We start from the raw sequence: 14,674 nt of genomic DNA, 5'->3' as shown, positions 1-14,674 counted from the left end.
CAAGACGACGCAGAGCAACACAGGTTCGATCCCCGGGTCCGTGCATAGAAACTTCTGGGTATTAAGCGCTTTATAAATAACCCATTAAATTACATTATTCCTACAAACAAAGAGCCAACACAATCATAAAGGTAGATCAACCACAGTCAAGAGATATATCTCCTTCACCTTTTGTGGTAACCTGGTCTGAGGGAAGGCTATACTCTTAAGAGGAGTGTGAATGTGGATCGGTAGCAACCCAAACAGCGAAGTATAACAGTGAAAAATAAAGGAATGTCCAATCAAGGTTCTATAAAATGATATGCTTTAATTAGACACATCATTTACAACACTACCTAACTAGAAAACACAGTAAAAACCCACCCCTGTAGAAGAAAGACAGAATATGCACAGATAGAATAGTTGCAGCACTCTGGGTGAGGAGACAAGGGGAGAAAGGCAATCAAAATACCACAATGCTCAAAAGGATATTTCTTCAAGTTGCAACTGGGGATTAAAGTGATCTAACAAGTGCCTAGGGCCCACAAAAATGGACCATGGGGTCAGTTAGTAGTCAATAGTAACTTCTTTGCAGTTCTGCATGGTGCGGCCCACCAAACCTGACTTCTTGGTGCTATACAAAGATTGGGAGAGGGCAAAAAGCAGCAACGGAGGGTCCCACTGGTTCAAATGTGTTCAACAGTTCTTGAAACATGTTCCAAGCAGTTCAATGGCAAACACACTAGGGTCTCAGCTGTCTTGGGTCTCAGAGTGCCCTGAGTCTCAATCCAGGGGCTCGGGACAAGATAAGTCATTTTCTCGTGCTCATAAACACGGGGAGGCTGGCACACAACTGCAGGGGTCCTTAAACACAGTAAGGTCCTGGGTACTGCTGTGGCTGCCAGAGTGGCAGGTATTGGTCCAGCAGCAGGTCACTTCTTAGGTTGCTGTGAGCCCACTCCAGGGACTCTGGGACAAGATGGGTCCTTGTTCTCAGGGTCCCAAACATGAGGTAGGCCAGCACACAACTGCAGGGGTCCCCCAACATGGAGAGGTCCTGAGTACTGCTGTGGCTGGAGGAGAGGCAGGTCCTGTTCCAGCAGTAGATCACCCCCAATGTCCCAGGTGATGGGTAGGACACAGAGCCCTCCTCTGCCTTGAAACACCTGCCGGTTCCATGTGATAATATCCCCGCAAAAATATTGCGATACAAAAATATCGCCATATTTCTGCAGCGACATTGTCCCATGGACCCTGCGGGGGCTCCCCGGCAACCCCTGCATTATTTTAAAATGTGTGGGGGGCACCCCCGCAATCCCCACGCCCACAAATTATCTCCCCCCCCCAAAATATCGCCTATGGTGAGACAAACGGCCATATGTACGGCAATATTTTTGGTGGGGATATTTTGTAGGGATACCCACCTGCCTTCACCTCACAACTAGAGGACTCTAGAAAGGGCTGCTTAACCAGCACGGGCCAACAATCTTCTCAAGTGATGATACATGCTTCAAGATGATTTCAGATGATTCAAAGAAGTGGTAGGACACCCCTTATTTTATTGGCAAAAGTCCCTAGGCTATTGGGCTAAAGCTAGCCGCTTCAGGGGTCCAATCCTTGATCTTGAAATGTGTGGATTTTGCCCTTATGATGTCACACCGAATGTGCTTTGCTCCAGAGCAAGTGGGGGTGGACAGGAAAGAGGAAGAGGGGCAGAGAGAATCAAGATGGGAGATCCCTCCCAAAACTGTACAGATCCCTCTCTGGTTACACTAACCCACTCCCTTCTCAATGGGATGAAATGTCTTTAGAAATGCAGCCCCTTGATGTGAGGCATTGCTCTCTGTTCATATGTGTGCCTTTTGGTTTCTGTTCCCATGCTGGCGACCTGTGGAGTGGCTGTCCTGGGGGAAAGGATGTTACCTGTCCTTACAAAGGAACAAAGAGAATGTGTAAGGGTAATCCCCCAAGGCTACAGTCCTGGCAGGGGAAAAGGGTGGGCCTTGTCTGGGAGGAATACATATATTCCTTCCACTGCTAAACTGGGCCCACAGGGCTGACTCATAAGTGAAACCAATTTAATGTGACTGGGATAACTCTGAGAGTTGCTGTCCACCATACCCTAAACTCAGGTATGCCTTATATGTACAGTTTAGTGTACCACAGGACAGGCTCTCTAGCATTATACAGTTTCTGGACCACTGGTGCATATTTTAAATACAGCCTGTGCCCTGCAGAGATTTGGATGTCACTGCAGCTGTCAAGAAGGCACCTGTGTCCTCTGAACTTGCTTTGTGCCACAGACAGAGCAGGTGCTAGGAATCAGGATACTGATGCAGCAGGGACCAGGGCACACATACACACTATGCGTTTGGCATAGAGTTTATGACAGGGGACTTTGATTAGCAGATTTCCCTTTCAAAGATAGAATTACCCGCAACATTGTATTACCTAATAAACAAATGTAAAAGGTCATGGCTGTCACACCCTTGCCTGAAGGCAGTTCATCTCACTGGGTACATTAAAACTGCAAGCATCAAAATGCACACAGGTATCTAGCATGTTCCCTGTTTTCCCACTTACCAAACTCAGCCTCCTTCTCTTTGAGATACACTACAGTTCAAAGAGACCATGCAAAGGGAAAATAAAATAGCATAGCATAGCATAATATAGCATAATAACATACCCTGCACCCACAGTTAGCCATATTAATCTTTCCCCAGTGCACAATGAGAGACAAGGATTTTGATAGGGTTGAAGCAACATTCCATCAAATCTGTCATCTTTTAGTAAGAAAATAAACTGAGATATTGTTGTATGCCTTTAAATAATGGCAACTTAAAGTCCCTCCACGAGGATTTGCACTGAAGCTATTCCTAGTATTTCCTACTTTCCTTGTGGTAGGACTATAGTGATATGCAAATTAATATTTCTCTTGTGCTAGGATACAGTGAGCTAAAACACAATGGAAGATGGGTATCATGCATATGAACGGTTCATTGTTAAGTTTCAGTAGAGGAGTTCTCTAATATTTGGCAAATTATAAAAACACTTCACCCCTAGTAAGGGCAACCCAGGAGTGGACACATGGCTCTTGGTACTTGGAGATACTTCACCTCAGCCATAAGTCTGGTGATGCCCAAAGAAGCAGAACATGTGTTCTAGGTTGATGGTGGTGCTCTTGCTCAGAGAACATGTGCCTGCCATTTCAGGGTGGACTGTCTTTATGAGCAAGACCAGACTGAAAGGAAAAGGATATTTTCCTGTAGTCCGGCACCGTGATTTACAACATGATTGTAGACCCTTTCTTCTGGCACAATCTTTTCGTTCTCAATAGAGGGGCACCCAGGTTTTGACAGAAAAGAAACATGTCCCAGTCCGAACTGGTGTGGAAACGAGTGAATTCCATAAAGTCTTCAACGGGTGAAGGCAATACCAACGTTAAAAAAGAGGGGGCAAAGATGCAGCTCTGCCTAAGTCCATATGATGTTTTAATAGTTTCAGACCATTCATTCCTCTTGCCAATCCATGTTCAAACCCAGGTAGCGGAGTATAGCGTAATAATTAAGTTCAGAAAATCAACAGGTTGCTCATTTGTTTCCATCATTTCTCAAGGTCCTCACAATCAAGCTTCAAATAAAAATCCATGAGAGAACACAACAGTCTGCTTTTTATTACCCACGGGCTCCCTCATTGTAAGAATAGATAAGGCAAATGGGGTTTCCAAACTACATCCATATCTTCTGAAGCCTGTATGGGAAATTGGCATGAGTTTATCTGTTTAACCCATGACGACTAGGCCTCATTATCCAATTTTGAAAACATGTTTGAAGACACATCAAAAACTGCTCTTAAGTGGTCAGTTTCTAGTGTCACTTTTTATTTAATGGGGTTGAGAGGTTCTCTATCCCCAAATCAGAAAATTAGAAAGGTAGGCTAACCTCAGAGAATCCAAGGTCATGATATGGAGTCAACAGCTGGGAACAGTCATATTTGGCAGCCCATCCGGTCTGGCGGCCCATGTCCTAATTTGTTTTTGAAGTGAGACAACCCTTATGCTGCCTTCTCTAAAGTGTTATACTGACCTCTCTCCCCTGACATCGTTGAGATTGTATTGGGGGAACACCTCCCATACGCCCCCATTTCCTGTGTAGCCTCTAAATGCCATCTCACCTCAAAATGCCCACCCCTTCAATCCCCCTCTCTTCACACCTCTTCTCTGTCCACCCACAGATCTGATTCCTTCTGTTAAGGACTTGAATGCAGAAAAACACTCTGCGGTTTATTAGCCAAATATCTGAAATTCTCCTAAGGAGGACAACTCCATGGGTGAAGTGTTTAGCCCTTTTCAGGCCATGCAGTGCATACAAAAAAGTGTAGTTATATTTTCAGTTAATCACAGAAAAACATTTCTGATTTTTATTTTGTCCATAAAACGCCAACATGTGCCACTGTACTTAAACATGAGGATTTAGAAGTGCAACATGCTAAAAAAAAGTTGCAAACACAATAGCAAAGTTTTAAATTTCTAACGTGTACAATTAGTATACTGATGTGTTATTGTGCGATAGATAATCTGCTTGTTTTCTGGCAAGGTTTCTTTAATGAATATTTACTTTTTTGATTATAAAAAGTAATTTTGCATTCATTGCAACACTGTTTAGTAAGTGTGGTGAATTACTGTGGAGGAAAATACAGGAAACCGTCCAAGATTTGTCTGGCCTTCCTCTTTGGACTCTCCCCCTGCGCCTTCAACTGAAGCCAGAAACCTTGGAGTCATCTTTGACTCCTTTCTCTCCTTCCTCCCTAACACTCAGGACATTGCCAAATTTAACTATCAGCTCTTCCTTCTCAAAGGAATTTTACCTTTTCTCACTTTCCCTGAGAGGCGCAATGTGACTCAAGCCTTGGTTCTCTCTAGACTTGGCTACTGTAACAGCCTCCTCCTGAATCTTCCTTCTTCCACTTTGCGACCCCTCCAACTTATCCAGATTAGGGCAGTGAGACTTATCCTTGGCCTTAAACGCAGAGACTGCATCTCTCCTGCACTAAAAAGTTTTCACTGGCTCCCGGTTGCTGCACGGATTAAATTCAGATCCCTCTGTATCATTCACAATGCTGTCTGGGCCCGGGGACCACGCTATCTTCAACTTTATCTTATTTAATACGCTCCCTCTAGACCACTTCGTTCCTCTGGCACCAACTCTTTGTGTGTTAAGTGTTTTGCTAAACAGAGGGCAGGAGGTAGCGCAATTTCCTCTGTGGGCTCCCTCCTATGGAATAGCCTCCCCCTCCCCCTGCGCCTTGAGCAGGATCTTCTCAAATTCCAGAAGCTCCTTAAGACTTTCCTCTTTTGCTCCTCCTTCCCTCGTTCTCTCCTCTGCTAATACCACAGTTGCTGAATCGGTGTCCTTGGCCCTTATGCATCCTCTAGGCCTTGACCTCCCACACCAATTCTTCCCAGCTCCTGTCCACAGCACTTTGATTCTGCACACCCTCCGCTCTGGAAGCTTGCACTTACACCTCCTGTGGCCCAGGCAGTGCAGAACTCAACATTCCTAGCACTTTGTCTATGGCTCACCCACAAGCTCAGACTCCCCAGCACTTAGCCCCTCTTCCCTTTTCCTTTCTGCACTTGCACGTTCTGAGTACTAAAACGGCATAGCTGGTTCGTCCCTCTCCCTTTTCCCCCCTCTGCCCCTAAATAGTGTGTTGTAATGTATTTTCCACACTTGCTCCCTACCTGCCCTGTGGGCACTTTGCGACAGTATTTTCTTATTGTATAAGCACCTAATAAGCAAACAATAAATAAATAAATAAAAACGTAATATTTCAAATATAGAGAGATAAAGAGATCTATATTTGAAATCTTGAGATTTGAAACTGAATAAAGAAGGTGTAACCGATTACTGAATCACTCAAATTAAGTTACATTATCCCAGGGCGATGGCACAATCAGCCATGTTTGAGTGGGAGTGCAAACAGAAGTTTCGAGAGGAAGCTGAGTACCCAACTGACTGGGTAACATTTCTATTGTGTATCAGGTCCTTGCAAATACAATAAACCTGCAAGAAAAAGAGATTGCTTACTTCACATTCCAAGTAGTGGTTTGTTTGTTTAAAAGACAACATTAACACATATTGGTTTGGACTATGACATGTTCATTTGGATGCTGTGGAATAGGTAGAGTGACCTTCATGTTTGTCTTCGAGTCGGTTGAAATGAGGATTTCCTTTCCATTCTTGGATGTTGAAAGAAGTCACGCTGTCTATGTCCAGCAGTCTTTTCTTTATCTTCATGCCTTTCGTTTAATTCTGTGGCAGGAGACTGGCAGTTGAGGCTCATTTAAGATTCCCCATGAATTCTCCTTATGTTATTTGATCAGCAATTGGCTAGTCCACTTACAGCTTTTAGACAACACCCACATGTTGGATTTACAATAAGAAATCTGCACATAGTGGGCCTCGTTATGAGTCCAGCGGTAGCCGTGCTGGTAAAAACGGCACGGCTGCCGCCAGAGTCATTCTTTTTCCAGCACCCAGCAATGGGGACTTAGTGGGACAGTACAGCCCCGGCGGTCCCGGTAATTGCTCATTGCCGGGCGCCGGAAAATATGACTCCCCATTCCCATGCAAGGGGAATGGGGAGGACGGAGGCACCAGCATCATTCATGAATGGTGCTGGTGCATCCGTCAAGGTCTGCGAGCGGGTGCCGTTCCTGAAAGGCACCCGCTCGCAGAACTCGGAGTATGCTGGTAGCTTACCGGCGCCATTGTTACCGGACCTGCATACTTATAATGAGGCCTACTGACTCTGAGACAGACAGACACACGGGTTGTGCAAGGACCAGCAGCCATGTCCCCCCCACCTGCTATGCTGTTTCTTAATTACTAGGAATTGCATAGGTGTTTGGCCGTCCTGCTGGGACATGTATTCCTCATGCGTTCAAGGTGTATAAATATCACACAGTGTTAGAGAAGGGCTCAGATGAATGAATAGCCTGCATTTTGAACTTACCCTTAATGTGGGCTTAGAAATATAGTCATCAACAGGTGCACATCACTGTTAAAATGCTGAGCCTACATTACGTAGGTGCTCAATCTAGGCTCCCAGAAGATACCACACAGCAGCAAACCATTAAAACTTGGCATGAACAGAACAGAAGACGGGGAGACCGGTGAATTTGGAATTTCGTAACTGCTTCTCTTCTACTCTAGACATGTAACTTCTTCATTGGGCTGGGGGAATTTATCGAAGCTAAACTGTGCCTGTGTCAGTGCTCTGATCAGCCTTTGATTTTCTTCTCAAGGCACAAGGCCTTTGAAGCAACCAACTATGCACAAGATTAGGCCCGGTACCTTTTATTATGGGAATGTTCGACCCACAATTCTATAGCACCCAGATTCTATGTGTGTAGCTGTTCGATTTTCTGGGAGAGCTCATCAATGAATAGAAAATTGTTCAGTTACAGTGTCTGACTCACTTTACATTTTCTCTTTTTTTATCAGAAAAATGGATCATTTAGCTTCTGCTTCCTTCTGAACAAGTTGACGGAGATGCTCCTGAAAAGCCTACAATGTACTTTCATATTCCATGTACCCCCTAATGCTGTCCCTGGGCCACCTCCAGGGGGCCAGCTTTGCACATCACTGTTAAAATGCTGAGCCTATGTTAAGTAGGCACTCAATCTAGGCTCCCAGAAGATACCACACAGCAGCAAACTGTTAAAACTTGGCATGAACAGAACAGAAGACGGAGAGACCGGTAAATTGGGAATTTCGCAACTGGTTCTCTTCTACTCTAGAAATGTAACTTCTTCATTGGGCTGGGGGAATTTATCGAAGCTAAACTGTGCCTGTGTCAGTGCTCTGATCAGCCTTTGATTTTCTTCTCAAGGGAAAATGTCTGTAAATTGAAAGGAAAAAAATAACATTGTATATGAAACTTGGTTTCTATTAATATATTAATGAGCAAATGTTATCAAATAAAAAGAGAATAAAAAAAGAATAAGACCAATGACAACTAATTAATGAAAGGGGAATATATGCAAACAATTGCCATAACTGAAAGATCAGGATTTAATTTTGTGTGAATCGAACACACAAAGACTGGATGGTGGGAGCCAATAAACAAATGTTCTGCAGAGTATGAAAGCATTGTTGTCATTAGTGGTGTAGTAAAGCAAACACTGAAAACAGTTTGATGTGCCTGAGTATTCTTATGCATTTAGCATTGTGAAACCTACTGCTTGTGTGGGGTAAGAGGCATGGCAGCTACTGCGGGAGAAAAAGGCCTTGAGGGGGTGCCCTGCTCATGTTGTGATCTTAGCCAGCACGGATGGCAGGCTGGCACGGGCCCGCAAGGCAATGCCAAAAGGGTTGCCACACATGTCAACACTATCCATTCCATTCAGGAGATGTTAGTCCAGTCCTGTTTTTCCCTTTGCATTCTGGTCTTTGTAGTCCTGGATTTCCCCTTTATAAATCCAGGCCTGCAAATCCCAGAAGGCAGAGCTACACTGGACTTCCGTCTCCCACGGTGGCACGGATGCAACCAGACAGGCCCGTGTGGGCCAGTTTTGTTGGCCTATTTTGGCAGTTTAATGTCTTAGTGTATTGTGCAGTTGGTATTTCTGACCAATGTTACTTGCCAATGTGTTTTAAAATGCATCATTTGCCCCAATAGCTGAAAATATTGCAACCAGAGGTCCTAATACGTATAAAATAGCTCACACAATGTCACGAAATGGGATCTACAAATATAGTACCCCGGCATATTTTTTCCCCGAGTCCAACCCTAACTATTGTGTGTAGTGCTCCAATCACGCAGAAGACGTGACCTGTGTCAGACATGGAGGAAGGGCTGGCAGGTGAGCCACTGTACCTTGATCTGGAAAATGTTAGCAAAGCCGCTGAGCTCTGTTTTGAAATGGTTACTAGCATTACATGAAATGCTCTGTGCCTACGTATTCGAAACTGTGTTGTGTACTTATTAAAGCTGCTTCGTCCATGTGTGTGTAAGCTTTACATTCTTTGCTAGCCCCTTTTCCATCGTCGGCCAAATTGATAAATAATGGATTGAGAATTGGATGCTAATATTTCTCACTAGCTCATAATTGTTTATATATTTAAAATATGTTAGATGAGCTTGAAGTTTAAAGAGGATCTTCTCATATTACTTAATAATACTAAATGTGCAACTTCCAGTCAAGGGGAACGCAATGAATGTCTGTGTTCATAACTTACTGGACTAAGTCCTGCCCTTAGACAAGTAACACAGAATGTTATGTAGATATTTACTTGGAATAATCACAAGACTATCTTACAGTTCTAACCATAGATCATAAAATAAAATGACATTTCTTTGTCAACGTAATCACATTTTTTTCTAATACCTAAAGTTGATACACCATTTATTATGTAGGCAATAATGATAATACTATTAGGTGCTTTATATAGTGCTGTATACCACACATTCCGGTTTCAAAGCATTTGGTAACAGGTGTTACTAATTGCAGACATTGTTTCCCACATTTGTGATAATGAAGCCTTTGCTAACGAGCCTTGCTGGGTAATAACGGCCCATTGCCCGAGTTAATTGCCACCACTGAAGGCATTATGGTAATTAGAACTCCAGAAATAAATCCCGGCAGCTTGTGATACCTTTTTTTAACAGAAAAAAGCTTGCTAAAATAGCATGAGCCTTTTTTTTTGTTGTTGGGAAAAAAACACTTACATCCAAGATGGCCACCATGAAAATGGCAGCAGGTGCTTGTGGAGGACTCCCTTTTCCATTTCCATTGGCTGGCAAAGAGGAGGCGGATCTGGTGATGAAGATCGGTAAATCAAAGCCAGTGAACTGGGGCGCGGTGGGCATAGGAGGAAATATGGAAAGGCAGAGGGTTGCTGGTTCCTGATAGAATGGGAGAGTATCAGAGTATTCTACAACATCTTGCTCAGAATGCAGGCCTATAGCGGAGTCTTCAGCTTGTGTTCCGAGCAACCTGATTGGCTGTTCCCCGTCCCTGGTGCTAATGTGTCATACTTGTTCATGCTTCTTAGCATAAAATGTCCTAGCCACAATTTAGTGCCAAAATGCACCATTATGTCATAATTTTTCTTTGAAAACATGGCATATGTGCTATTTCGACCACATATTAAAACCTAAATATTCCTGTTTAAGTTTAATGCTAGTGGTGTGTTGGAGATCAAGGGTGCCAAGCGTGGCATTCCGACGTGCAGACCCATTATATAAATTATGCAGTGAGATTGTGCTTGAATCAGCTGAACATATACTGTGCCACTGCACCAGTATAGACATACTTAGAACGCAGCATGTGAAATCACACAGTAATATGTATTGGGATGAAGATGCAACTATAAGATGGAACAGGGTGCTTGAGGGCAATGATATTCATTTTATTTTGTATAGGATGAAATGTTATGAAGAATGCATGTATAAATAAGTACATAAATAAAATAAATAAATATTCCATGTAGGGTACCCAAAAGTATGACTGTGACCATGGCCACAAAATTCCTTGAGATGTCTCTCAAACACTGATTTCCCAGCAACCCAAAATGCGTTCACGGCTCTCAATACCGGCATGAAAGAGAAAGGTATTCCAAACTATGCTGCACTTTGGTTAATTCTAACGGGCTCCTATTTTAAACCAGCACTGACATGACTTTGAGAAAATGAAATAGTGGATGGCGTGGTACCCAGGGATTTCACTGCAGAAAATTCACTGCACACATTTATTCAGTGCAAAAAAAGTAATTGCAAAGAAATTCACCTACAATACATATTTGTTAAAAAAAGGAACAGACACTATGGGCCTCATTACAAGTTTGCCAGTCCTGAAACCAGGGTGCTGCTAAGCTCACCGGGACCCTTGTTGCCAGACTGGCAAACTACGTTTCTGCCCGCCATGGCCGTTGCACCCGACAGGTCTGACCCTGCCGGGCGCAGCGGCCACAGTAGGCAGACCCTTCAAGGAAGCGCCGGAACCGTTAACAACGGTGCCGACACTTCCGAGTCCCCACTCCCATCGGACTCTACGGGAATGGGGACTTACATTTTACCGGCGCCTGACTTTCCGTGCCGCCGGACTTGTAATCTCCCGGTGGCACTGGGAAGTCAGGCGCCAATAAAATATTATGAGTCCAGCGGCAACCCGCCAGTAGCACCGGCAGGGTTACCGCCGGACTCGCAATGAGGTCCTATGTTTGGCAAATGGAATATTGGTAAATTTGGAGGTGAGGGATTCAGGGGACAATCAGGAGTTGCAGGGAATCTCCCTCTGCATTTTGCTGTTGCACTGAATTTAATAACCTGAAATTTAAAAAATGAAACAATTTGCTCTTCAAAATGAGTCGTCAAAACACATGGGACGGATAACATCCTCTGGCTCTATAGGCACTCAGGTAAACTAACAAGATCTCTGGCAAGAAGGGGCATATAAAAATGTTTATTAAAGGAATATAGCTACATGTGGAGTGTGATAGTACATGTGTGCGGTCTAGATGGTCAAAAAGATACGTAACTAGGTTAATATTCATTGAGCAGCTGCAGAGTGTAAGCCCCTCAGGGGAGTGATGTCATGTTGTAGTCCCTTGCTGTGCCCAGTTTTTTATTATCTGCTACTGTAAACAGATCTGCTTGTGTCCCAGCTGGTTAATTGCTCCCTGGCGTGTACATAGGCGAAGGGTCGGTTTTATGCTCTGACCTCTCTGTCTATGAAAGCCTCTTTGTCCCCCAGGATTCACGGCCCATTAGCTTTAAGGCAGACCATTGCTAATTACAGCGCTGCCTGTCTGGTGGCCTGAGGCTCAGACACCAACCTACGCAGCTGATCTGCAAATGGCGCAGTCCTTTGACGCCTTGTAACGGTTTGTGCATTTTAGCAGGACATCTCGGAAAAGAACGCAGCAGCGCAAACAATGAGCATCGTCTTGATTTTGGGCAGTAATTCCAGATTGGTGATTCTGCACTTGTTTACCGTTAACGTGACTCAATTTTGTGATTTACCACAGGATTATGCATGGGGTAACGGTGGTGTTAGTCCCCATTGTTTGAGTCTATTCAACTACATAGTTATTTTGGACAATTTACCATGAGCAGTCTTTCTGTCACAGTAAATCCTCCATAAATCAGAATTCAGTGGTGCAGCAAAAACTGGAGGTAATTCTGCTGCCACCCAAAAAGTGGTAATGACGTAAATCGCCCAAAATTGATTACCAAAACGTTGCCTTTGTGACAAAAAGTGGAGAAAATTAATTTAGCACCAATGTTTCCCCTTAGATAATAGGGAAGGGAGCAGAGAGGTTTAACTCCAATTTGTATTGTGTACAAATATATTCACAAGGGCAAAAATGAAGCAGACTTTTTGTTTACTATGTTTGTTGTGTAACATAAAATGTAATGTAGTAAACTCCTTTCTTTTCCTGTTATTCAGCAAACAGTTCATAAGCAGTCCTATCCACTTGTTATTCAGCAAACAGTTCATAAGCAGTCCTATCCACTTGTTATTCAGCAAACAGTTCATAAGCAGTCCTATCCACTTGTTATTCAGCAAACAGTTCATAAGCAGTCCTATCCACTTGTTATTCAGCAAACAGTTCATAAGCAGTCCTATCCACTTTTTGCTTATTGCAAATGTTTTCAGATAATAAGGATACAAAAAAATCTTTGCCCATGTTACCTAAGATTGTGTTTAATGTGTAGCACTGTACAATGGCTAGATAGTCTGTTGGCAGTGTATCTAACAATTCACAGAAAGAGGCCAACAGGTATGCAAATAGCGAGAACAGCAGTAGTGGCTCAAACCAGGGTGCCCGGGATAAGCCCCGATGGCACATTCCCAAAGATTTATTACAGACTTATGAGGTGGGGAAGGATATTTTCGACTGATTTGAAGCGATCGAGCTGGCATTCCAGCTGCAGGAGGTGGATGACGTACTGTGGGATACAGCCCTGATGAGTCGCTTAACGACACCAGGGACTGATGCAATTCTTCAGTTAACTCCTGAGGAAAGGCCCGTTTATGAGAGCATGAAGGCAGTCATCCTCAGGAAGTTCTGTAAATCCCCAGAACAGTATCTCAAGAGCGTCAGAGAGCTCAGCAAGAAAGATGAGCAGACATTTGAAGTGTTCACACACTTGTCGTTGAAATATTTGAACGGGTGGGTGACTGGTAACAAAGTTGACACATTTAAAGGGATGTACATTTTGATTGCGGGTGAGCATGTGTTGAAAAATTGTGAGGTTGACCTACACCAGCATCTAGTGGACAAGACTATCACAGATCCTAGGTAGCTTGCAAAGGCTGACGGCAGGTTTGTGAGTACTTGAGTCCAGAAAGAGGCTGAGGCGAGCACACCCAAACTGGAAGAGAAATCAGCGGACAAAAAAATATACAAGGATGGGAAAGACAAAGGTCCAACCCAACCCTATTCAAAGTCAGGTCCCCAAAAGAGTGAAGGGAAACCCCCAAACTCGTTCAGACATGCACACAGAAAAGAAGAGCTGTGACACCTGTGTTCTCACCACCCAAAGGTTGTTTTGTGTAAGGAGCTTGGCCATAGGGAAGGGGATCCTGCTTACAAGGGATTACCCAAGCAAGACATAGTGAATGTTGGACTCATGGAGGAGGCCATCATTACTGTGGGTCTCTCAGAGGAGGATTTCCCACTAGCCCAGGGGGTGTGCGAATGTAGGTTGGTTACACTGAGTGGGAACCGTACGGGATCTACGGAAGAGACCCCAGTTCCCGATAATACTCAACTCTATCTAGAGCACGTGTACATCAATGGACACAAAACTCCAGTGGTCCAAGACACCGCGGGTAGCATCACCTCTGTCACCAGGCAGTGGGTACAGCCAGGCCAGTATAATTATGGGCCTGAGTTGTGCATAAGTGGAGTTGATGGAAGAGTAAGTGCTCCTTGGCGATAGTAGAGTTTAGCTGGCAAGGTGTAACGACCCAGCGCTGTGTAGCGGTGAAGGACTCCATCCCTTTCCCATGTCTGTTGGGTAATGATCTTCCTGATCCCGAAATAGTTGCAGCGGCTACACGATTGGGGGCCAAAGAGAATGCCAGTTGAACACTCTGAAAGCCTTAGTGCCTGGAGTGCTTCCAGAGGGCTTGTTGGAAGGACCGGCGTGGCTGGTAGCCCCTAGGCAAGTTCCACAGACTACTGAGAGATGGTTTAGTAGCCATGGAAGACCCTACTTGGGTAGCAGGGGACCCCACTGCTTCAGAGTTACCTGGTGCAGGGCAGGAACCTGAGTTGCAATTTCCCAGAAGCAGTATCATATGCCCAGGATGCCAATGTTTGCTACCAGATCTATTTGATCTAGTATATCCCTCCAAAATGCGACACTTTTACAACAGTCCCACAACATTGTAACAAGGTCCCCTTCTCCACCCAACAACCCTGACATCGGTCATCGACCTGAGGACCCAGTGAGCACAATCTCTCGGGGTGCAATAGAGTCTGCCTAAATGTTATTGCTTAATAAGCTGCAAGTTAAAATCAGCAGAGCTGTATTTACCTTGCCAAAAGGCTGCTCAGCAACACCGGACATGGCAAACCGTACATGTCTGCATTGTCGGCATCTATCAACGCGTTTAGCTTTACAGGGCGTCTGAGACACTATTGATAAGTCTTGGGCTTTGATGAAACTTACATGC

General features: G+C 44.2%; 1 protein-coding gene across 29 annotated transcripts in view; it reads left to right on the top strand.

Annotated features, from left to right (window-relative positions):
- The window catches only part of SCEL (sciellin), a 500,729-nt gene extending 492,553 nt beyond the window's left edge, over positions 1-8,176 (top strand). For all 29 annotated transcript variants that reach the window (XM_069640234.1, XM_069640237.1, XM_069640230.1 and 26 more), the window contains one exon: positions 7,488-8,176. In XM_069640234.1, coding sequence (XP_069496335.1) covers positions 7,488-7,504 — 17 coding nt within the window. In that variant the 3' untranslated portion in view covers positions 7,505-8,176. The remainder of the gene's footprint in view (positions 1-7,487) is intronic.
- Positions 8,177-14,674: the final 6,498 nt, after the last annotated feature.

The sequence above is a fragment of the Ambystoma mexicanum genome, chromosome 7q, assembly GCF_040938575.1.
Source record: "Ambystoma mexicanum isolate Mex_15411 chromosome 7q, UKY_AmexF1_1, whole genome shotgun sequence".
NCBI lineage: Eukaryota > Metazoa > Chordata > Amphibia > Caudata > Ambystomatidae > Ambystoma > Ambystoma mexicanum.
This window is presented reverse-complemented; position numbering and strand designations above follow the sequence as displayed.